Source organism: Musa acuminata, chromosome BXJ3-9 (assembly GCF_036884655.1).
Source record: "Musa acuminata AAA Group cultivar baxijiao chromosome BXJ3-9, Cavendish_Baxijiao_AAA, whole genome shotgun sequence".
In the NCBI taxonomy this organism is placed as follows: domain Eukaryota; kingdom Viridiplantae; phylum Streptophyta; class Magnoliopsida; order Zingiberales; family Musaceae; genus Musa; species Musa acuminata.
In genome coordinates, this window is record NC_088357.1 from 9,335,536 (window position 1) to 9,360,006 (window position 24,471).

A 24,471-nucleotide genomic window follows, 5' to 3' on the forward strand; every position below is an offset into this window, starting at 1 on the left:
AGCAGAAGCAGTGGTGAAGTAACAGCACTTGTTCTGGTGCTTGCTATATATTACTAACGTCTCCTCTCTCTCTCTCTCTCTCTCTCTCTCTCTCTCTCTCTCGTGTTTGTTTTACAGCGAGAAACATAGTGTGCTTGTGTGCGTTTATATTAACAGGTATTTATATTGCATATTCTTCCCTTTGATTTCCCATTAGTATATTGTTCAATGTGATAATAGTAGGGCAGAAGTTGGATAAATGGAGTGAGTTAAAAAAAGAATTGTCATGCCACAGATAGGATGACTGACTTTAAATGAAGTAATTGGTTCATGCTCTGCACATATAGGTCAAGTTGCAGGCCCTCTATTAGCTGAATGAGAGGAGAAACTTGCTGTTATTCCCTCCCTATTTGGATGTTAGTTTCCAGCAAATAGATCAGAGAAGATGAAGGCTGAATTAGATCTTTGGAATCATCCATCGAGGAAAAGTGGCATGTGATATTGGTGCATATGAGCCTAAATTTCATGGGCCAAAAGGGTAGAGTTCATATTGCGTGATGTTGCTTGTCCTTCTCCAATGATTAAAAGAGTCTCCCCACAGTATTGTCTTGTAATCCTCAAGTCTCTTTCAGCTCATCTACACAAAAATAATCTCAACCACACATGCCACTCTATCAGCCTACCCAACTTATGATGTCTCCACCCACAAAATGATAGCTCTCTCTCTCTCTCTCTCTCTCTCTCTCTCTCTCTCTATATATATATATATATATATATATATATATATATATATATATATATATATATATATATATATATATATATATATATATATATATATATATAAAACACATTTTCATGCATCAGACATCATTTATTAATTTTCACAATGCATTGCTATGGCTCCAAATTAAATATAATATTTTTATTACAAAACAAATAAATATAATCAAAATAAAGCTCATATTTATTATAATTTTTTATTTAAAAGTATAATATTTTTTATCAATAATAAATATAATCAAAATCAAATCCTTTCATGATACATATTAGTCCACTGTTTTGACTCCTCATGATGTCTACTATTAAATAAGATGTGATATTATTTTTTATAATTTGATCCGATAAGATAATTATTTAATTAAATTAATAAATTTAAGATATAAATGCATGTTTCGACTGTGATATAAATAAGAATACTTTTGAGTATCTGACTAAGAATTAGTTTGCGTCTGCAGAAGGGGAAAAGGTTGTGATGACATCAGCACAGGGAACGGAGGGGACAGCTTTCCCGCGACGGGGCAAGGTGACGTGACACGACACGCTGTGAGGCTGCCAGGCGATTCTGGAAGGCCGGAGACGGCCCCCCCCCCCCCCGGTCACGGTGGTGTCGCGGCTCAGACGCGGTACGCCCCCGCTGATGATGCGGACCCCATATATGACGTCATTATTCCTTTTTTCGTATTCTTTCACCTCGTCGTCCGTCCGGAATGGGACCCACCGTGACCCGGTCCCCTCGCCGGAGGAGTCCCACCAGCCGTTGGATGATTGCCCGCCCGTATGCCGTACATTATTGACGGTACATCCACATACCCCCGGGGGGGTGTACCCTTTCTCCATCTTGTGGGCCCCACGTCACTGATCGCTGGGCCCGAGCCCAATCGAAATCTCCCAGCAAGAATCATTCCGACACGTCATGATCTGCATGAGGTGGCCATCATCTCGGAAGCCGCCTCCTTTTCATCACTTATTTCCAAACATCCACCTCAAAATTTCAACTTTAAATTAAAATTTAGGTATAAAATCATAAAATCAAGTAGCATATTTCTTGAATACTAAAGTCAACAAAACTTATTCAACCCATATCAGTAATCGATGGATAAGCACGGATGTAAATATAAATAAATATATATATATATATATATTCAAATCAATATGAATATTTAATTAGTCAAGAAATTAAAACCTTCTATCTTTTCTATTAACATTTATTACCGCCTAAAAAAATAAAAAGGACGGGAAAATATGAGCTTATCCGAAACAAATACAACCCCATCCGCTGCTATAACTACCGAACCCCTCGAGTCTCCTCTCCTCCTCTGGAAACATAGTAATACTAACAGCAACAGAAAGGCGTCTCCTTGGAGCCCTCTCTATCTTCCATCCAAGGATCAAATGGGTCTTCTCGACCAACTGTGGGACGACACCGTCGCCGGGCCTCCGCCCGTCGGCAAGCTCCGCAAGTACAACTCCTTTTCCCCTTCATCCTCCGCTGCTGCTTCTTCCGCCGCCGCCGCCGCTGGCGGCGTTGCTCAGGTCACCCGCAGCGTCACCATCCTGCGCACCGCGTCCTCCTCCGCCGCCACCTCTCCCCGCTCTCCCTCCTCGCCGGCCAGCGCCCCGGACTCCCCCCTCGCGCGTAAGTTGCTTCTCCTTTTCCCGCCCCTCCTTTTTCTCTTCTAGAGGTTTCGCGAGCGGAGCTGACAAGAACGAGTTTTTTTCCCCTTGTTTGAACTACTTCTTTGGCAGCGCCGGGGCCGTGGGGAGACTGGAAGCGGTTGCGGAGAAAACCGGTGCCGGTGGCTGAGGGAGCGGGGATGGCCGAGCCGAGAACCCCCACCGTCTATGACTGGTTCGTCCCAAATCTTGGTGCCAGGAAACCCTAACTCATATTTTTTGGTGATAAAAAGGCTCTGCTTTTAGTGATTTCATTCATATTTAGGGCCACTGGAACGCAAAAGACTGTCTTTTTACGCTTGCGCAATTGTAATTACCGGAAGAAACATGGTTTGCAGGGTGGTGATAAGTTCTCTAGACAGATGAAAGTGAGATGGGGGAGAAAGCTTGCTAGGAAAGCTAAGAGAAGAAGAAGACAGTCGCAGACAAGGAGTTGCCGTCACCTTTGTTTGTATCTTGATCTGTGCATATGATGCAGGTTTTTGTAGCTATAAGAAAGCAGTGGAAGGAGTCAGGAAAAAGTTTGTAGGAGACTTTTGAGCCATGGAGGGCACAGCATGGACCTATGCAATCATTTCCCCCACTTGGCTTTGTCCCCTCCTTCTGTTTGTAATCTTTGTGCTTGTGAATTAAGCGGTGGGTCTTCTGTTCAATGGAATGCTTGCTATCTAAATTTTGTTGCACCAAAACTTGAGATTATGCTTTGCTTGTGGACTTGAACATCTTAAGAAAGTTGACAAGGAAAACATTAGTTGAAATGCACCAAAAACAGGCAAGAAACATGGTGTGAAGGGATTAAATGTTCATCCTTGTGTGCTATTTGATTAAAGGAAGAGTTGACTGAGATCTCTAGATAAACACTAGTATGGATACATACTGGTTAACTCCAGATCCGGCTTGTCTTCAAGATCACAAACAACAGCTTTTGTGGAACTAATGATTGCTGAAACATGGTCTGGTCTACTTAGTGTTGTTGTTTTGTATTTGTGATTAGTCTACCTTTTGGATTATTTGTCTGTCTGTCTGCAGAGTCGACAGAATCTTTCCTTCTTTTTGTTAGACTCAGTTGAGCCTGTGAATCCACTGGCACAAATGCACATAGCTGACATTGGAACTCCAGGTTAAAGCTTAGTGACACTTGCAAACAGCAAGCTTGCTGTGTAGCTGAAATTGTGGTTGTGTGATAGTTTTGTGTGGATAATAGATATATTATTATTACAAAATTACTTTTCATTCTTTTACTGATTTAAATAAAAAAGTGCAACATCTTAAAACACACAGATTCCCCAAATTATATCCCAAAACATTTCAGAAAAGGGAAGAAAAAATAAAGCTTCCCAGTTTCAAATAACAAGACATAATAATCTGATCACACTTAGTCCTTTAGTTTGGTGAATTAACTTTGTTAATGATAGAGGAAATCAGCCTTATAAAATGTCACCAAAGAGTCTTTTCTCAGACACTGCTAATGGCTTATGTTGTCTGGGTCAGTTTTATCAGATCCATCCCACTGGATCTATCATCAAGAAGTTATAACATAATATGTGCTAATCCATTTTCAATATTACACAAGTACAAAACCTCATGTAACACATGGTGATTAATTATATTATATGATGGAGCTACAAGTAGATATTAGTGAGCTAAATATTGAATCTACACTTGGATGGTTCCAAATCTCTGCATTAGTTCCTTAATCAAGAAGACTCTGCACAAATAATTGTTGACATGTCAATTATCATGCTCCCCTTATATTTAATGGCAAAGGTACTGAAGCAGTAACAATTCTTTAATTGATAACTGCCCCATAGATAATTCTTAGCTCTAAGTTTGATAAAACTATATTTTCCCTGAGTAGAGTAGGTTATTGTGGTACCTTTCTCTTGCTTAATTATGAAAACTATATTATATATTGCAGGGATGTGATCCTCTAGATTGCAGTAAGCAGGGATTTGGCACCAAATAAACCAAGCATTCATGTATGCTAATGAAGAGGAGGACCACCACAAAGTCATTTGGACTAAGCACTTGGGCACAATTTGCACTAGGATTGAGATTTATAAATACTGAAGATGAAAAATGGGATTGAACACCTTATGGAAACACCTAAATTATACATTATCCTAAGGCATTTATCTAGATAAAAAATATCTTAAACTAGTTCAATGTATTAGTCTTGGGAGATTGAACAAAAATTACTTGGTGTCTTTAGTGTTTGAGAATTGAAATATGTTATTAGGATGTTCTATATCAACTTGCACTGATCTATAAGAAGAACATCCTACATTTCATCATTTCTTCTCTTTGTTTTATTGCTTTATAGGCTATTAGATTCTAACCAAAAAACAAAAAAAAAGTGTAAATGATGCACTTATTCACTGTCTTCCTCCCTCTTCTCACAGGATGACAGTGGCCAGAAAGAGTGAGGAACACTGGTTTGTTTTGGTGAGCATTAAAAATGGCCTAATAATTGCTGCAGTCACCAAACATAAGGTTAGGTTGGTGTTAATGTGTCATTATACCTTTCTGGTGTTAAAAAAAACTCAATTATAAGGATAATTAATTTGAATGTACAAGCAATTTAACATATATGTTGCTACACCTAAAATACTACTCTAGCAATGAGGTACCAGATCCACTCAATAAAATTTGAGAGTTTAAAATATTATCCAATATTTTAAAATAATTAGATGGCCTAATTGATAAAAACTTTAACAGTTTATCATAAGATCTCCAATTTAAATCTTTCCTTTGCCAATAATACTTGCTGTTTTTCTTCAACTTACTTTTCAATTAGATAATATTATTTATTTTAAACATATGATTTCTTAATTATGTATTAAATCATCCCTATATCTCCTATGTTTTACAAGGATATGTTAAAGAAAAACCCTTCTAAATAGGTAAATTGGCCTGTTGACACTTTCATAAGTCAAAAGAATTCTATGCCAAGCATAACTTTTCTATGCTAAACTCCAATCTAAGCCACATTAGCTTCATGAGAGGGACTGTACTGCAAAGATATATGATTACCCTACAACTTCTCAATACTTTTGACCATATCTAAATCATAGGATGATCTCATAGATGAAATCCTCATAAATCCAACTTGGCATAATACAAGTATTTTAAGTCTTTTTGGCTATCAAAAGCTTATTATATATATCAACCAACTACACTTTGTTTTGACTAATTCATTCAGGCATATGTTTTTTCCTTGGATTTTTAGCTGAATGAGCAAGTGAACCACCAAAGAACCGTAAGAGTGTGACACACTGCTCTCAAAAGTCTTAAATGACCTCGAATGCAAGAATTGAATGAGAAGGTCGCCAATCTCGTTTTCTGATCAATGAGAGGGCAAAATTGTACTTTTACTGATGGCAGAGACATTTACACATCTCACAAAGTTGTATTCCCCACTAAATTGGATTTTGCGGCGGCCGTCGCCTCGCCGTCAAGCCGCCGTCTGCCCCATCCCACAACCTCACCACGCTTCCGTTAAGCGCCGTCATATCCTGGTAACGATACCATCCCAAGTCCCACCGCCGCCGCACCGTCAGCCCCTCCCACCGCCACCCTTGATTCCATGGCGCCGCTACCCCGCACTCGACGCCGCGAGCGCCGCCATCCTCCCCCTCGTGGCATTCGTCCTCCTCCACCGCGCCGCAGCCGTTGCAGGAGGCGCCGTGGTAGTAGGCCGTGAACCGGGCCTTGGTCGCGCTGGCTTCCTCCACGCGGCATCCGGTAGGCCGCGCGATCGGCCTGTAGTCCTCGCGATTGGTCGGCTCCGCCTGCGGCTTGGCCGGCTCCGCGGGGACGGCGGGACCGGGGATGGCAGGCTGCGGGGGGGAAGAGGAGCGGGGAGCCGAGTGGGAGAGGGGGGAGGAGGCGTCAGACTTGGTTCCGACGGTTCTGATGCCCCATAGGCCGAGCGCCGCGGCGAGGACGGCGGCCCACGCCCACACCGAGCCTGCGGCGGCGCCGGGGAGGGAGTAGAGGCGGAACGCCACCGCCTCGAGTGGCGGCACATCGAGCACGTCCATTTCGGGACAAAACGAAGGATGGGTGTGTATTATGGGAAGAGTTCTTTTCTCGACTCGCCCTCCGAGCTGCGGCGAGAAGCACACAGGGGCGAGGGGTATATAGAGGAGAGACACCAGATCAGGGCCGTTGGATAGGGACCGATGTGATGCGGAGATGCTGGGAGTACATGCCGAGGAAGATGCCTCGCCGATGCTGGGAATCGGAATCGTGGACGACGGAGGTCGCGCGATCCGGTGGATCTCCAAGTGGGTCCCACAGGACTTAGGGTTGCGTGGGACGACGGTGTGCAGGTACCGCCGTCGTTTGGTGCGGGTGCCAGGCGGTCCACGTCAGTGTGGCGCCGAGCTTGGTTGATCTCCTGTCTCACACGGAACTCGGGACATCCTCGCTCGAGGTCGCATACTCTCTGCCAATGCTGGGCTCCACCATGACTTCAATTGTTGTCCGGAAAATAACTGTTTCTTGGCTCGGGAAGAACAGTCGAGCACGGATCCACCGCCGCTCGGTTGTCCGGATATTAACTTCGTGGCGATGGAGTTTCGGGTAATATATTAATATCGTCATCGTCATCGTCACAGCCGAGTCACACTCACCGCGGTGGGGGACCAGGACACGTGTTGGATTCTGCAGTCTTGTCGTCTGGCGGCGAACAGCGGACAGCTTGCTCGTCTTGTTGTGTGGGCTCAATCGATTTGTTGCTTTGCGGCCAATGAGAGGATAAAGGAAGATAGGCATACGTGTCAAGATCAAGATCATGCCCGTGACGTTTGATCACCCTCTTTGGCGTGTTGGGTTTTCTTCTTCTACTCGCTTCCTGAGTTGAGCAGCAAAGTCTCCTCAACCTTAGAAAACACCAAACTATACACATAGTTTTATATTTATAGGTATAAAATCCTCAAATAATTCACCTCACCAAATGATTGACAAGTCATCCATAAGTAGATATGAAAATCTAACAAATTATCTTACTATCAAAAAAAGGTAAGAGACAGGAAGGAATTATCCTAACACGCTACAAATATGACTATTGTTCTAATATTGTCTGAGACCTTTCTTCGAAGAAGATATCACGATCATAAAATAAAAGAAATTTAGTTACAACGGTGCCAATTCTCAGTGGCATTGGTCGTTGGCCGAAGGCAAGAACGAAGCTTCGCTTTTCTCACTGCTTTGATACCAAGTGAAAATATTTAAATACATTAATATGTCCCTCTTCTATTTATACAGGAGAAAAGATTTTCGAATGGAGTATTTTCCTGAATAGAGAGATTTCCTCGTATCGTTGAGAAAATCTTATCTTTATCATTGTAATTTACTTTTATATCTTCTCATTAAAATTTTAATATACATAAAATAGTAAATTTTGAAATTTAAGATATTTTTTTTTCTTTCCATGTAGGAGTTTTTCTATTCGTCAATTCCTTATCCTCTAACACAGTAATCATCCAAGTAATTTGGCCGCCACTGATTCCTTATCCTCTAAATAAGTAATCATCCAAGTCATTTGGCCACCGCTGATTCGTACTGCGTCAAAGCAAGCCAAATCCTCTCAACCCATGACGAGTTCATCACGACATGCACCATTAAGATACGGCCGAGGACGGCGCAGCGTGTTGGCGCTTAAATGGTTCTAAGTCCATGCTGTACGTCATCAGCAATGGCGTCCACAGCTGAAGGGATCGGTAAGCTGGAGATGTACGCAGCAACCTCAACCAAGTCCATGTGTCTCCCGTGATCGATCCCACTTCTCCTCCGAGGGTTTCCCTCGACAACCAGTGGTGGGTGGTCTGCCATTGATCCAGCGGCCATGGAGGTAGGTGCTTAGGTAGACAGCCCTGGGATCTTTCCCAATTACACCGTCATCCATGACATCTCATCAACCAAAGCCTTTCCGGCAGCCTAAACTCTGACGACCACCAACACGAGACGCCATGTTTTCAGGTTATATACTCACGGTAGCAGTGAGGTACTGTCATGTGTTGCTGCACTTACCCAGAAATGGGGTTAGAGCGGGAGAAGGGGAGGGCGAGCCGTGCTGGAGAAGCAGGGCACGTGTTCGTGCCATCGGAACGGTGGCGGCGGCAACGCGTGCCCGCCCTCTCCAGCTCGGACTCGCTCCTCCACCATTACTGGAAAAGCTCGAGAATGAGTTGCTGAAGGTATCAGGTATGCATGTCATGTGTTCGATGAATGTGATGCAGCTGATAGGTTTCATTCTTCTATCTCTTTGCACTTGTAGATGGCAAGAGGATTTCCATGGTAATTAAGAGGATCTGTACTTAATCCTTGGCATTTCAAAGTTGATTCTGCAGTTTGTCTTTTGTCCAACTCATAAACATATCCTTTAATTGTACCTTACATTCAAAATATTCTTAGACCACTGTTAAAAAACGAAAAATAGAAAACATATGTTCGTTCAATGTATAAATTTATTATTATTATTATGTGAAAATTTTATGAAGACGAAAATTTCTCATATATATATATATATATATATATATATATATATATATATATATATATATATATATATATATATATATATATATATATATATATATATATATGAAAAAATTTCGTCTTCATAAAATTTTCACATAATAATAATAAATTTAATTTATACATCGAACGAACAAGTATACATATTAGTTGACCACTTACGTAAAATCATTTATGTTAGATTCACTTGATCCGTATTGTTTGCTACGCTTGGATGAACGTGATTAGAGTTATATTAGTACTTCTTAGAATAATTTTATTTTATTTTTTTTGAAAAAAAAAAGATTCCAAATATTTACAATATTTGGATAAATTGAAAATGTATGTACAGAACTGAGTAGTGAATCATGCCATTAAGAAAAGGCAGAATATATGAGCCAATTGATATCAATTTAGGATCTTTGAAAAAAAAAAAAAGTATTTTTGGTTTTGACACTATATGTAAACCTTTTTCCAAATAATACCAAAATTATTCAACAAAAAAATTATGAATATGGTCTGATGAACAAAACTTCTTTGGAACCTTCTCATACTTCATTTGTTCATCATCCACCATATTGTCACGGACAAACTTCTAAACAAGATGTTTGATGTAATGCTCATGTATGTCCGTGTCTCTTGGCATGTTCATGCCTTGTACAGTATGTAGAGGGGCGGTCGAAGGCTTAATAGTCTCATTTTAGTTGGGTTGGTGGCTTCTTTAGGCTTGTAAATAAAGGTTGTGTCATGTGGACACGTGTGTGAGATTTTCGATCTGTAATGGACCATTTTACCCTTTGTTGTGCCACTGTTCAGAGCTCCCGATTGAGGCGTTCTCTCTAGCCCGTTCTTTCTTTTGTTGGTCCTAAGGGACAATGGGAAGCTTCGGGGAGGCTGACCTTTGCGGACAGACACGCAAGGGTGTCGCACGATTTAGGCAAAACCAGCTTAGTCCGTGACAATATGATTTTGGTATCCGCAAGAGAGTGTCAAATCCCGAAAGCTCACTCAGTTCATGCATCTTAACAGTAAAGCTGGCTCAATAGATCCACTTTTGACATCTATAAGTGACTCTTTTGCAGCATACAGAAACTGAATGCCCAATGAAGCTATTGGTAGTTTCTATGGATCACACTGTGTGAAGCCTCCTGCCAGAAAAGAAGTTGCGACCAAATCAATATATTGCCGTGCACTTTTCTTCCTCAGTCTCTCATCTTTAATGAAAACAATGGAGTAAAATAGTGTAATCAGTGAAGAATTGTGAGTGACATTCTCATTCTTCTGCCATCATCTTTTCTGCTAACTGATTTCCAGGATAGATTGTCAGAAACATCACATTCATAGATTAGAATTCATAAGATTCAAATAGAATGCGGCTGAGGGAGGATTAGAATACAATCATCCAACTCGATGTTTGAGAGGTGGAGGATATGGATGGGGGTGAATGACTACGAGATGCTGATAACTACTGACTAGCAAAGAGGTTCCTTTAGCTTGCACTAGCCATTGTTGTCACTGTTGTCGATGCTATTGTTGTTGTTGTTGGTATCATGGTGATTGTGGTGGTTGTTGCCGCCACCTGCAACATCCATCCTTTTCTTCCTACTGTTGCTACTACTACCATGGTGGTGGTGGTGGCTCTTCAGCTGCGACAGCTCCATCTGCGTCTTCATAAAAAACTCCAGCCTCTGCAACTCCAGCTCTCTCGTGAACTCCATTCGCTGCTTCTCCATCTCCATTGCCTGCCGCAGCTTCGAGCTTTCCACCCGCTCGTACACCTCCCCGAACCGCAGTATCGCCCGCGTAAGCTCCCGCAGGCCCGCCGCCCTCCCTTCCTCCTCCTCCTCCCCCTCTCCCTCCTCTGGCTCTTGGCGCTGCCTCTTGCCGTTGGCTTCCTTCGGCGGTGGCGGCGGGAAACCGTCGGAAGAGTCCGCGGACGAGTCTGCTGATTTGGAGGACACCGATGGCGGCAACGACCTCGCCTTGTTGAGGGCCGGGTGGCTGGACCGGTGCCGCTGCGGGATGAGCTGGGTGAGGCGGGCCGGGGGCCGGACGGGGATGCCAGCGGGTATCTTGGTGCTGGAGGGCGGCAGGGCGCCGGTGGGCTTGTGGTTGGGACCGAGGAGGAGGTCGAGGCGGTGGAAGAAAGGCCAGGAGGAGGTGGTAGAGCTGTCGGAGGCCGAGATCTTGGACTTCTCGATCTTGTACTTCTTCTTGAGGGTGTCGATGCGGTTCTTGCACTGCACGTCGGTCTTGGGGGTCTTGGTGTAGCCGTCGCGGCTGGTGACGGCGTCGGCGACCTCCTGCCAGTGCTTTTGCTTGAGGTTCCCACGGCTGAGCTCCAGGAAGCGCTCCCCCCACGCGTCGATCAGGGTGGAGGTGGCGCCCTCGCTCCAGCAGTCCTCGCGCCCGCCGCCGCCGCCGCCTCCTCCTCCTACTACGGCGGCGGGGGAGGGGCGCTGCTGCTGTGTGGAGAGGGCAAGGGCGAGGGCATGGTACGGCGGCGCGGCGACGGTGACGGGCTCCGCGACGCGGCCGTTGCGTACGTGGGGCGAGGGGTCTGAGGAGGGGGGCACCACGGAGACAGGGGGTGGCGACGACGTCGTCGACGGGGATCTGGAGGCGGATTGGGACTGCGAACGCGACGGGGACAGGGCGTCGTCGTCGTCCTCCATCGTCGACGCCAAGATCTGGGCTTTGCCGCGACAGCGAGGGAGGCTGGCGACGGCACGAGACGGGAAGAGGGCGAGAGAGAGGGAGAGGATAGAAAGGGAGGGATCGGAAGAGGCGGCGGCGGCCGGCCGAGAAGAGGAGGGATTTCTTTTGGAGAGGGATTCGTCCGCCGACCGGCGTCACGTTTTTGACGGGCGTTTTGGGCGTCCGATACGATGCACGTATGCAACGTTTTCTCATATCGTTTCCTGAAATCCCAAGGGAATATAACGGTACCAGTTGGTGGGCTCGACGGAGGTTGCGTTGGTTGTGAACAGACGACGTCAGCGTACGTCCCGGACGGGCCCTCGCACGTGTGAATCGCGGCGTTGGGCGCGTCACATTCGGTTGCGAGGAGTGGGACCGATCGCCGAGACGGAGAGCTGACTCTGGACCCATCGTCCAACCGGACCGCCTTCCACTCACCGCGTCATCGATCCGATTAATAAGTCAATCGATTTGACGCATATATTTAATTATATATATATATATACGATTTATTCCTGCCCCTTTTCCTTTTTTTTTCTTTCTCCTCTTTGATTAAACCGATAAATTGATAGATAAATGATAAGTTTAATAAAATATTTTAGAATAAATTTCTGAAAAATATCTTTAGCTTTGAGAAATCTGTAATGAGTGTTTTTATTTTTAAAAAAATTTCACAGAACGTTTTTTTTTTTTTCTAAAAAATGATTTTATTATCTATCGTTGTCCAATCGGCTGTGGCTCTGTCAGTGATTTTTATTTTATTTTATTATAATTAACAATTTATTTGGTTTGTTTGGTGTGACGGGAGAAGGGAGGGTACGTGGAGATTTTGCTGCTTCTCTCTCCATGGCTTACGTGAACTATAAAGTCGCTCACGGGTGGTGGTCCCAGAAACAGCCAGTGACAGCTTGGGGGCCACGCGCAGGCGGGTATGAGAACGGGTACGACTAGCCAAGCAGGATCATGGCTTGAAGGGTGCAAGTACCACCACATTTACCTCTGCTATAGATCACCCACAAGTCTTTAATCCCAGATGGATCCTTAAAGACTTGCTTAACAGCATTTACCTCTGCTAGATCACCCACAAGGGTGGAAGTTGCATGAGCATTAATGTAATTAACCTGTATGAAGAACATCTTAGTCAGAAGACATGATGAAAAACATGACACCTACATTGTTCTTGCAACAGAACTTTCTCTGTGGCCACAACATCTTTTAGAGTGGCAACTGGAAGGATGCCATTAAAACTAGCTGTTTGATGTCTACCAAGCAGAAATGATGAGATTACATATAATATTTATGAAAGGCATCTTTAAAGGTTTAATTTAAAAATTGAATGGAACTTCACTCAGATGGAATTAGTACAAAACCAGAATGGTGCAATTATAAAACAAACTCAATGAATGGACATGAAAGAAAATTTAAATTTATGACATCTCACTGACAGGAGAAAGTATTTTTAAAAGATGTATTTCATGCAGGGAAAAAAAAAAAAAAAAGAGTTCTGCAGATGCATAATAAATCTGTATACGTTGATGATTGGACAATTTATGATCTCTTCCATTCTGCTGAATCATCGGTAGTTCTAATTAACAATGCAAAGGGCAGTCAAGTGCATGAGGGGAGCCACAAATATACACAGACATGCTCCTGCACACAAAAGGAGATATACTGATGAGTCAAATCCTTGATGTCTTCAACCAAGGCTAAAACGAGGAAAACATCTGAAGAGGTTCAGACATGCTTGGAGTTCCTTAACTAGAAAATAATAAAAAAGAATGCTGGCCCATGGGATATCCAAGATAGTTGCCATTAACAAAGCCGAATTATGTAAAAGAATTACGCATAAAAAGTGGTTGAGGATGAAGGCTGCTGCGTGAATGGCATGGTTAATAGATAGCAACAGAACTATCCATGTGTACAGGTGCACACACAAACAAAATTGGCACTTAGTATGATGAGTGGAAATACATCTAATATAGTTTCCAACTCCAGCAAATATTTTTGATGAAATAGCAAACAGGTAAGAAAATGTTCCACATGCATGATAATAAAAGAACAAATCAATTTGAATGCTTCACACTGCTAAAGATAATTGAGTTACCTCTTCTGGTGCCACCCTAGCATCTTCAAGACTTTCCTAATACTAGATGAAACTCCAAGCCCATCAGCTCTAGGATCTGTCATATGATAGGCATCACAATTCACAGCACCTCCCAGATACTCACTCGGCAATAATTGGTGCATCGCGCTTCATCGCATGTACAAGACTCTCCAGAACCTTTTCCAGGACACATAGTAAGAAACAACAAAAAACAATCATGAATAGATTGGCAAACAAAATATACAGAGAAAACAACTCATGTGGTTAACCACATTATACAAGTAATATATGGTGCATTGTTTACTTTGGTCTCTAAGTATTCTCTAATATGGAAATTTGACACTTTAGACATCTAATGTCTGGCATGATAATAAGGCAGAAACCAATCAAATATCAATAATTTAACTGTTTGAAATAACTGAACAAAATTGTAATGTTTAAATATTAACTTATATATTATATTTCCATGACTATGTTGAACTCATCACTTGAACAATGCTATGCATATAAACATGACGTATTATCCAGGAGCCCAATTCTTCCAGACTTATTCCAAGCACTTCTCCAACCAACAGGCAAAATAAACAATCTTACAATCTCACGAAAACCTTGGGAAATGATGATAAGTGAATTAAGTGATGACAAGAAAATAAAAGATATACCAATAGAAATCCATAAGCATGAAACATATTTTCAAATAATTATTTTAGCCAGAGCACTACTAGTTAGAAGCTATATCTATTTAATAATCAAAGACATTTGTTATAGATAAGATGCACAACATGAGAGATAACATTAAAAGCAACAATAAAAGCAGATAATCATATGGCAAATCATACCAACACTCCAGCAACTTCACCCATAACAAAACCATCTCGATCTTTATCCCATGGCCTTGATGCAGTCTTTGGATCATCATTTCTCTGAGACAGTGCTCTACATGCAACAAACCCACCAACACCAATTGGAATAATTGCAGCTTCAGTACCACCAGCAATCATTACATCAGCCTCACCTTGATGAATATGGTTAACAGCAGCATAAAAGCAACAATTGGAGGTTGCACAAGCTGCTGAAATGGAGTAAGTCACACCCATAAAACCAATATCCATAGCAAGCAATGCAGAAACCATGTTAGGTCTGGCATAAGGAATAAAAAATGGAGTTATTTTCCTATAGCCTTTCTGTATAAGAACCTGAACACTATCAGAAAACACTGTCAGGCCACCCATGCCTGTTCCAATAAGCACACCTGCTCGAACCTTGTCGATCTGGCACCAATACATGGTTTTGGCAAAAAATGATTCAATAAGAGATGGAACATGAATGAAGATTGACAAATTGTAAATAGGTCAAGATCATCTATAAAAAAATAAATGCACAACAATGACAAAGATGATGATGACAACAGAGACAACGATTACAACAGGTCAAGATGTCCCAAGCAGAAGAATTAGCATTTTTCCAGTCCTTCAGCTCCACCGAGCAATATCACAAGTCAAACTTGGAGAAATCATTGTACGATGCTGATGATTGATGGCAACTGATCCAGAAAGCTTGAACAATTACAGTTTGATCATTATCTACATGGTGAAAGAAACTGTAGAAATATCTCCGTGCCCAACTAGTATAGTACGGAACTACGGATCTAACAAAGTCAAGCCTGATGAAGCCCAGAGTTCCTCTGGGCACAGCATGAGATTGATTTTGAGCCTAAGTGTTCCATCAAGCTTGGTTTTGTTACACATTTGAATGAGAATGAATAGACCATCCTTAATCAGAGCGGACAAATGGAGCAGTTTTTAAGTGACAATCATTAGTGAAATAAAGCATGATTAAATTTACATCAAGCTTATTTAAATTAATCTAAGCTTGACTCAACCTTAAGATTTTCACACTAGAATGATGCTTAAAGTTATTGCTTTCCAAATATATATCCCAATATACATTAGCAGAAGCATTTTGCATAATATTTTCTTAGGTCAACTGCCCTAGGGATGAAATCAGGTAGCACAAATATGCAAGTGATTATGTACAATCATCTTTTTAAATACTAATTTATTTAAATTGATGATACAAAATATGCACACTCATGATGATGACCATAGCATCTTGCAGTTGAGCAAACATGCTTGAAGTTCATGATAAAAAATTGTTGCAACTTAAGTTCTCCTTTATAAGATTGGAAAAGACTGTTGCTCACTGTACATAATTATTTGGCACCTTTGTCATACTATTTATCTGTCTCTTGTTTCTGCAAATAAATTATTGAATTTACTGTTTGCTTAATAAAATGTAAGAATAAACTCTCATGCATAAACTAGTGAAATGGACCACTAAAGATGTCTTCAGCTTTATGCTACTTAAATATGGTTATTTGTTTCTTTGCCTTCTGCCTAGCAAATTGGAAACTCAGTTGTCTCTATGCAAATGATGAGTTACACTTAAGATAAGATTTTCACAACCACTCGAGGAAATCTCTCTCAACTAACCGATCTTGATAGAGGAAATATTTCCCTCTACCCTGTATAAATAGAGTTCATGTTAATGCAACTATGTCAATCTCTTTCATCACCTCTCAATCTATTATGGTATCAGAATTCTTGCGTTAAAATAATATTTCCAATCCTCTATCGGTTAGTTGGGAGAGATTTTCTCGAGCAATCGTGGAAATCTTATCTTCTTTAACACTCTGCATCTTTAAAGTGCATTGTACATGAACTCTATTTATAGAGATTTCCTCAAGCAGTTGTAGAAATCTTATCCCCTATCAATAGACAACCTCAAGGATGAATTAAAACAAAGCTTTCTTCTTCCCAATCTTTCCCATACCAAAATAACATCAAAGACGCAATTAAAGCAACTATCATAATCCAGTAGTGGCATAACTATATTCTTTCTAAAATCCAAGAAGACACTTGAAAGTTTTGAGTCAAGTCAACCACATAGGCAATGCTTGTGAAAACGTAACATGAAAAACCCAATTGAAATGGTTCTTTCACTTTCAAAGAAACGAAAGCAAATCTTTCAGGAAACAACAGACGAATGGTAACACTTTAAGAAAATACCGAGTATCAGCCAAAAGTAATTTTTTTTAACCATTTTATCTTTGATGGATTTTCTCTAATTCCAAACAAAGTTTCACACTACTGCAATCATGATTGATAATATTAATCAGAGCCTGGACAGCATCACTCATGCAATTCATAAGTGAACTATAATCATGAAGAATACATCTCCAATTGCATTCCCTGGTTTGTGAATATAAAAGTATACTTTATAGTGAAATGTGAAAAGAGGAACACCTTATCATGAGCTTGACTGCCACTGACAAGGCAATACCTCAGGTAATCATCAAGCCGCCGGTCGTTCTTCTCGTCAATGTACCCCTCCGACGAGAATCCTCTGATTTGCCCTGCGAACTTCGTGGGGAACTTGGAAGCGTCGAACCGGTCAATGTTCCCGATCCCGCTCTCCCCTTCCAGCAGCTTCTACTAGTACGCATCCACGTCGTTTCCGAACACCGAGACGAGCGTCATCCCGGTGATGACCACCCTCTTCTTGGGATCCGTCTCGCGACGGGGCGCGGCCTCCGCGACTGAGTCGCGGACGGAGCCGGCAGAGGGCGAGCCGGCGGCGTGCGGGAGGCGGAGGGCATCCACCCCGGCCAAAGGCGGAACCCTAGAGGAAGGGGCAATGCTGCTGCATGGGAAGGGCAAGGCGCGCCAGCCTGCCAATTTCCTGTAACTCTTTCTTTTCCTTCCTCTCGTTTCATTCCCTTATTCCTCCTTCCCCGTCTCTGAATATTTACATTGGAGACGAGAACTAATGAGACTATATATATTATTGATATTACTTTAATATTTCTTATTGTGATGCAAATTGGTCTCGAAAATAAGCATACTATTAACTTCGTTTCATCATAGAATCGATCGAGCCAGCTTTCATATATTATCATTACATCATATGCTCGATCGATATCTTACAAAAGAAAAAGAAGACAGGTCCAACTGCGTGATGCTTCTTCGTAGTTCGTGCTATGTCTCCATCGGTGATCGCCATCGAGCCACGGACAGGCGGGTACGACGACGAGTCCGGCGGGTACGGAAACGACGATTCATTTTCTCTCGAGACGGGGGATCGTGGATTCCTTTGTCGCGGTTACTTTTGATGGCCATTTGTTTTCGAGGGCTGCAAAGGTTTTATCCTTTTACGGTATGGTAATACTATGCCAACTTGTAGTATGATTGATATCGATCAAACCATCGTTGACTTCATATAATATAAAATTAAACTAAGTATATAAAAAGAATATGAACTTCCTCGGTTTATTTATATTGATATATGTACATCATTTCATATAAATATGATATTTTATCATATTTATATTTGACCTATCAATATATTTATTGATATAACTATGTATATCTAATACATGAAAGTTTTCATAGTCTTGAGTAATATATAAATGATGTTGAGAAATACTAAGATAAAAATGTTAAAATTATCATATCAAATAGGGGGTGATAAATTTTATGATAAATATGATAATCATATTAGAATCTTAGCTCTTTTATTAGATACTTAAAAAATTAGATATTTATATTCGATATGTATTACCAGATGTCACAACAGAATAATACTGTTGAATGATAAAATCATACTCTTATAGACATAATTAGGAGTACAATAAGTTATTTTTTTTATGATTGACTCTTAATGGGGTAAAGCTTTTTGGACAACTATAAATATTTTTAACAGAGTTCATATAAGTCAATTTCATCAACTCTATTTAAGTTATGTACTAGTATTAAACTCAGTTTGAGACAACTATATATTTGAGGTTGTCCAAAGATAAATATCTTCAATCCATATGAAAAAATTAGATTCAAGAATATTTTTTAATATTTTATTAATTATCTAAAAAATTTAAGGAATACATATTTTATTACCCTAATCGTAGTATGAGTAGTAGATAATGGTAATGTAAGATTAATGATAAAATTAGTGAAAATAAAAAATATCGAAAGATTAATTTTAATATGAACGAGATATAAGTTATTACTCCTTTATCATTTCTTAATTAATAGATTATTATTTCTCGAATTACTAAATAATAAAATAATATTAATAAACTCCTATATGTTGTCATTGCTAATAATCTTGTTGAACAATCACATGTAATAGTTTTGAAAAGATTTAAATAGGAAAAGATGACCTACGGTATCTATAAATATCATATTATGACGTAAGAATCAAAGGACCTCTTATCGTTTTCACAAGTTATTAAAAATAGCTATTTTGAAATATGATATGATACAATAAAAAAAAAGTTAAAATCAATAGGCTAAAATAGTGTTTGTGAACTCATAAAATTACATGATAATTGTAAAAGACTCGGTTAAATGAGTTTTAACAAAAATATAATTTAAAATATAATATTGAATGATATAAAGTCAAATTTATAGTCAAAGATTTTTATTATAAGGAAAGTATCAATTATAATGAGATATTTTTTTTATTTAAAAAAAACTTGTTGATGATCATTACGACGTTAGTAGCTCATTATCATTTTGAGTTACATTAAACGAGTATGAAAAGAATATTTTCTGAATGAGGATATAGATGAATAAATCTATATAGAATAATTTAGAGGATTCGAAGAGAAAGAAAAAAAAAGGTTTGTAAATGTATAAGTCAATTTATAATATTAAATAAGTTTATAGACAACAGTATATAAAGTTTTATAATATCATTATTTAAAATTTTATGATATCATTATTTTTATTCGATTTAAAAAAATTTATTGATCAATGTGTTTTTTTTTTGTTAGAATGATTATGTAAAATTATCCTATGTTATCGATTGAAATAAGCACATTTTAGTTTCAAAATATTATTGTTTGTTTGTATTTTTCTTTGTTGTCTCTCCCCAATCAGAATGGTGCTAAAAATATTGTATTGTGTTGTGAGTACAGAAGTTGAAGTTACGTCCAATGTTTTTATTATTATCTCTATTTTATTATCATCGTTTGGATTGAATCAAGCTGGAACTATAATCGAATTGGCTTGATAATTCGTTGGTTTCAAACTGAATGTTGTGAATGATTCAATTTTGATTCTTGACTTTAAAAAAATAATTTTGATTTCAAATGAGTTAAATATAATAAAATAAAACACAATTATAATTTATGTTATGGTTAAATCCTAAGTTTAAAACCAATTAACTTGGGTTTGATAGAGTCATTTAATTTGATTAAAAATTTTATAATTTTATTATTTTTATATAATTTTTTTTGAAGCCGTTACACCCATTATAGTTAAAACCGTTATCAAAGTTACCGTACAAGCTATAATTCCTTGTATATGATGTGTAAATATTTTTGTTAATATTGGTGAACAGATACATCGTGGCTGATGAGTTAGCATGGCTTGGTTCACAGATCGATGTCGGGAGTCTTCGGTCGTCTGAGTTGGTAGCTGAGGTCGAGAAGCTAGTTGGTGACTGTTGTACGATAAATTGGTTGATGGCTCTCGGGATGCCGATCGGTGCGTCAGGGGGAGGCAATCTCTCCGAGATAATCTTGCTTAGGGGATGACCGCTCTCCTGCACATAAGGCCATATCGGGTGGTTACTGATTGTTGCCCCTCGATGAGTAAGTCAGTGTGGGGTTCTGCTTTCTACTTTTTTTTTTCTTCATCAGGCCGGATGCCGACCAGGGGCTTTTATACTACTGTACGAGAGTCGGTCATACGCGGGTTTAACATGACGATCGATCCTCGAGGGGTAAGATGGTACCTTTGTGCGGTCACCGTCCCGGGACGTGAGGAACAACGCCATGCGGTATCGTCCCGAGCTTATCGGGACGGGACATACCGAGCGGCATCTTGGTACGGTTATTGGCTCGGCGTGTGGAGGTGCTTCTTTTACTGATTTGACTATAGCATGACGTGACCTGGGCCGAAATATACCTTACCAGTTAAAATGATCGATGTTGCCTTCTCTGTAAAGATATTTCCTGTTTTTGAGTGTGGGGCAAATGACTAATGACTATGATCTCTTTTTACCTCTGACGACTATGATCGGCTCGTAGTAAACGGAGAACAAATCGCCATTGCAACACATAAATAGTCACGTATGTCGTGGACTTTAGGCAATTGGGTCAACATCTGAATCAAAGTTGAGCTCCATCGTATCGGAAGGCTATTACGTACGAATACGCTCGAAGGGAGCGATGGCGCATGCATGCGTTTAACAGCGACTGCGAGCCAACGGAGCAGCTTTTACCTATTTGCCGGAGATGGTTGAGTTCGCAGTAGCGAGGGATGCAATGCACCACGTGGAACCCATGCATGGCCTTACGCGGGTGGGGACGAAGACGGGCAGTCGCACCACTCCCCACGCTGTCACTACGACACGTAGAACAATAGGTCTACTGTTTGACTTTGCCTTTCGTGTCCATTGCCGATTTACTCCGGGACCCAGGTGAAACCCAATTGTACGGCAGGTATGCGTTCAGGTAGGGTAAAGACTGGTTGGAGGAGAGGCGTTGTTTTTATTGACCACGCGCAAGCGTACATCGTTTCGCGGTTTTGACGCTCGGACACGCTTCACCACGCGCTTGGCCGCTACCTTATATCGGCGACGGCATTCCGAGTCGTGTCATCACCAGCGCCACCTGGGGATTTGCAAGAACATACTGCAGGTCAGCTGAGGCTTGTCTGTCGGGAGCAGGAAGATGACGGAGCGCGAAGGCGGCGTGCCGGCGGCGGGGGAGAGGCGGTACAAAGGGGTGCGGCTGCGGAAATGGGGGCGGTGGGTGTCGGAGATCCGGCTGCCCAACAGCCGCAAGCGGATATGGCTCGGGTCATACGACTCACCCGAGAAGGCGGCCCGGGCCTTCGACGCCGCCGCCGCGTGCCTCCGCGGCCGCCTCGCGCGGCTCAACTTCCCCGAGACGCCCCCGCCCCGGACGGCCCAGCGGCTCACACACCTGCAGATCCAGGCCGCCGCCGCCCGCCACGCGGCCTCCGCGTCCACGCCGCCGCAGCTGTGGCATCCCCGCGCCGCGAGCTCCCCGTCGGAGGATGCCTCGGACGGGTTCACGGCCGGGAGCGAGGACACGCTCGACTGGTCGTTCATGGACTCGCAGGAGGCGGCAGCGGCGCTGGCGGGAGCCGGAGAGTTCCCGGACTTGATGGACGACTTCATGTGTGACTTCTTCTCGCCGGTGCAGATGACGGCGCCACTGGCGGAAGTGGTGGAGGATCAGTGCCCCATAGATTTGGGTTCGAATTCTTTTCTGTGGAGCTTCTGAAAGAATATAAACAGCGACACAAAGAATCAACAACGGTTCATTAGATAACTGTATGTCTCACGGTTTGGTCACAGAAAGAGAAGGATGAGCTCGAAGAGTTGTTCTTCTTCTTCTTCTCCGCTGGCGACGTTTCTGACGTCTGCTTGGAGATTTTAACTCCGCCATTTAATCTCTTCCTCAATAATAAATTCTCACTATATTCTTTCAAACAAGATGTACGTGAAAACAAGATAAAGATGCACAAGGAAGACCATATATAGCACAAGAACAACGATGGCCTGTGAGAGGCTTGTCTGCCGGCATGGTGTCGGTGCTGGTCGAGACATTTCTCCACGCGTGATATGATGGGAGGTCCGTGGCAAGTGGTCTTGGGAAAGTATGCATATTATATACGTTGCAGGTGGAGGCAAGTAAGCACATGTTTGACGTGAGGATTTCATGCAGCCATGGGAAGCAAGTACCCGTGAGCTCTGAGCTCATCCGTGACTTCAGCACCAACTTCCTTTGGTGGTGAAGGAAGAAGCGAGAAGAAAGAAAGAGAGGCTGAGAGAGAGAGAGAGAGAGGGGTGGAAGAGGGCGATAAAGGAAAAAGGGAAAGAAGGATGGAAGAAAGATTGGCAAGTTGATCGTAGATGCTTGTGAGGCAGAGAGGAAGTGATGGAATAAAATGGACATTATGTTGACTAAAAAGTCAACTGAAAAAAAGCCAATAAAATTATTAGGGAGAGAGAACATGTAGATAAGAACTTGTTGAAGTTCCAGTGGAATGTCTTATGCTTTGAAGCCTCTTATTTGTAATTGTACGGTAAAATGATTATTGTAATCAATCAATTCAATACAATTTGAGGGTCATAACACTGTAATGGGTGTAGCCAACATTGACGTCGATGTACTCATTGCCGACGTTAAAAGAAATTGATTTGGTTCCAACGCGGACAATCGACACGATTGTCAACGTGGACATGTACGTGTCAATCCAATTGTCATTCTCAATACTCACAAATGAATTGACCAAATGCATTGTGACCGTTTAAAATAAAATAATAATAATAATAATAATAATAATAATAATAATAATAATAATCAAACTCTCATTTTTGTCCATCTGAAAAAATAAAACAATCTACATTAAAAAAAATTGTTTTGTTGCGTGTACGAATTAAGTCACGACATCATGATTGTATGCTTTGCGGTACACTAAGATTCTCTCTCTCTCTCTCTCTCTCTCTCTCTCTCTTATTGTTTGATTTGGAATTATGTGATGGAGTCGTAATCAGGGAAATGATCTTCCTACATGTACGAGTGGCATATCAAACAAATTGACCGAAATATTCTTCTATTATCTATCTATAAAAAAAATCACCTTCCTTCATGATATACATTAAATGACAAAATGATGGAGCCGAGGTGAGGTGGCTCACCTTTTTGGTGTTCCCTCGTTAAACACGTGCGTCCATTCCCCAAAAATATCTTCCGCGAAGCATCCATGCTCTCTTTGCCTTTACATTCTGATCAAGCTTCATAAAGCCCCCAACACACATCTAATACATGAAGCGAACACATGATTTAGGTTAGGTTGATGAGTAACTTAGAATAATAAATAATACTCCTTATAAATATTCACAATAAACCTCTCCATGTTAAAGTCTATGTTCCACTTATCCCAAAAGTTTATCTCCGATAGATTCGAGAGTAAAAGGTTAAATTACTTTTGATTATTATTTTTAATGTTACAGTATCTAGATGTGATGTGAGCATAAAAGAAGGTCAAATTATCTACAGTAGCATCACTTAGCCTTGTCTCATAATTAAATTAAATTAAAATCAAAGAATATTTACTTTTCTTTATATTTCATATTATTATTCTTTATTTTATATATTTACTAATTTAATCATAAGAAAAAAATGAGCATCAAAGAGATCTTGTGAAGATATTTAGAGTATTTAGAATGTTTGACCCAACTAAATGCTTTTGAACCCTAAGATGAAACTTCACCACGGTTGACTGGTCTCTTACAGCCAATGCAACGAAGAGAGATACGAATCCTGCAGTCTAAGAACCAAAACAGGACACTCAAGCTAACAAGGACGAAGAGAGAGAGAGAGAGAGAGATTCGAATCCGGCCGGCCACAAGTCCACCACGAATCCCGCGAGTCTCTGCCGAAGAACAGTGCGGGACGACTTCCTAGAAACCCCCTCTCTGTCTCTCTTGTTCGATCTCTTTCCGAGGAAGCTGCAAGGAACCCTGCGACGGTGAATTAAGAAAAAGGAGCGGAGAAGCGCAGGAGGAAAACGTGACGAGCAAAGCTCGATGACGCTCTACTTTCCACGACTTGAAAGTTAGGTCTCCACATGCAAGCAAGCAAGCAAGCTTGCCTTTGCAGTGAAGCG

The 24,471-nt window shown here is 41.2% G+C and overlaps 5 protein-coding genes across 6 annotated transcripts; 2 read left to right on the forward strand and 3 right to left on the reverse strand.

The window, feature by feature from the left end:
* Positions 1-2,062: 2,062 nt before the first annotated feature.
* On the forward strand, positions 2,063-3,089 carry LOC135583504 (dormancy-associated protein homolog 4-like). 2 transcript variants are annotated; one of them, XM_065169342.1, is made up of 3 exons: positions 2,063-2,398; positions 2,509-2,611; positions 2,702-3,089. In XM_065169342.1, the coding sequence occupies exons 1-3, from the start codon at positions 2,155-2,157 to the stop codon at positions 2,907-2,909; spliced, it is 555 nt and encodes a 184-aa protein (XP_065025414.1). In that variant the 5' UTR covers positions 2,063-2,154; the 3' UTR covers positions 2,910-3,089. The 2 variants fall into 2 exon arrangements, with proteins under 2 accessions (XP_065025414.1, XP_065025415.1); XM_065169343.1 differs by having other exon boundaries at positions 2,064-2,398; positions 2,775-3,089.
* A 2,660-nt stretch (positions 3,090-5,749) lies between these two features.
* Positions 5,750-6,699, reverse strand: LOC103997919 (uncharacterized). Its single transcript, XM_009419264.3, has one exon. It carries the CDS (start codon positions 6,477-6,479, stop codon positions 5,856-5,858), a length of 624 nt encoding a protein of 207 aa, XP_009417539.2. The 5' UTR covers positions 6,480-6,699; the 3' UTR covers positions 5,750-5,855.
* A 3,566-nt stretch (positions 6,700-10,265) lies between these two features.
* On the reverse strand, positions 10,266-11,847 carry LOC135650219 (trihelix transcription factor ENAP2-like). The gene has a single exon (XM_065169455.1). The coding sequence runs from the start codon at positions 11,631-11,633 to the stop codon at positions 10,458-10,460; it is 1,176 nt and encodes a 391-aa protein (XP_065025527.1). The 5' UTR covers positions 11,634-11,847; the 3' UTR covers positions 10,266-10,457.
* Positions 11,848-13,882: 2,035 nt separating this feature from the next.
* Positions 13,883-15,048, reverse strand: LOC135586239 (3-oxoacyl-[acyl-carrier-protein] synthase I, chloroplastic-like). Its single transcript, XM_065169110.1, has 2 exons — positions 14,602-15,048; positions 13,883-13,939 (listed from the first exon to the last, which is right to left on the reverse strand). The coding sequence occupies exons 1-2, from the start codon at positions 15,046-15,048 to the stop codon at positions 13,883-13,885; spliced, it is 504 nt and encodes a 167-aa protein (XP_065025182.1).
* Positions 15,049-21,411: 6,363 nt separating this feature from the next.
* Positions 21,412-22,886, forward strand: LOC135650220 (ethylene-responsive transcription factor ERF017-like). The gene has a single exon (XM_065169457.1). It carries the CDS (start codon positions 21,501-21,503, stop codon positions 22,077-22,079), a length of 579 nt encoding a protein of 192 aa, XP_065025529.1. The 5' UTR covers positions 21,412-21,500; the 3' UTR covers positions 22,080-22,886.
* Positions 22,887-24,471: the final 1,585 nt, after the last annotated feature.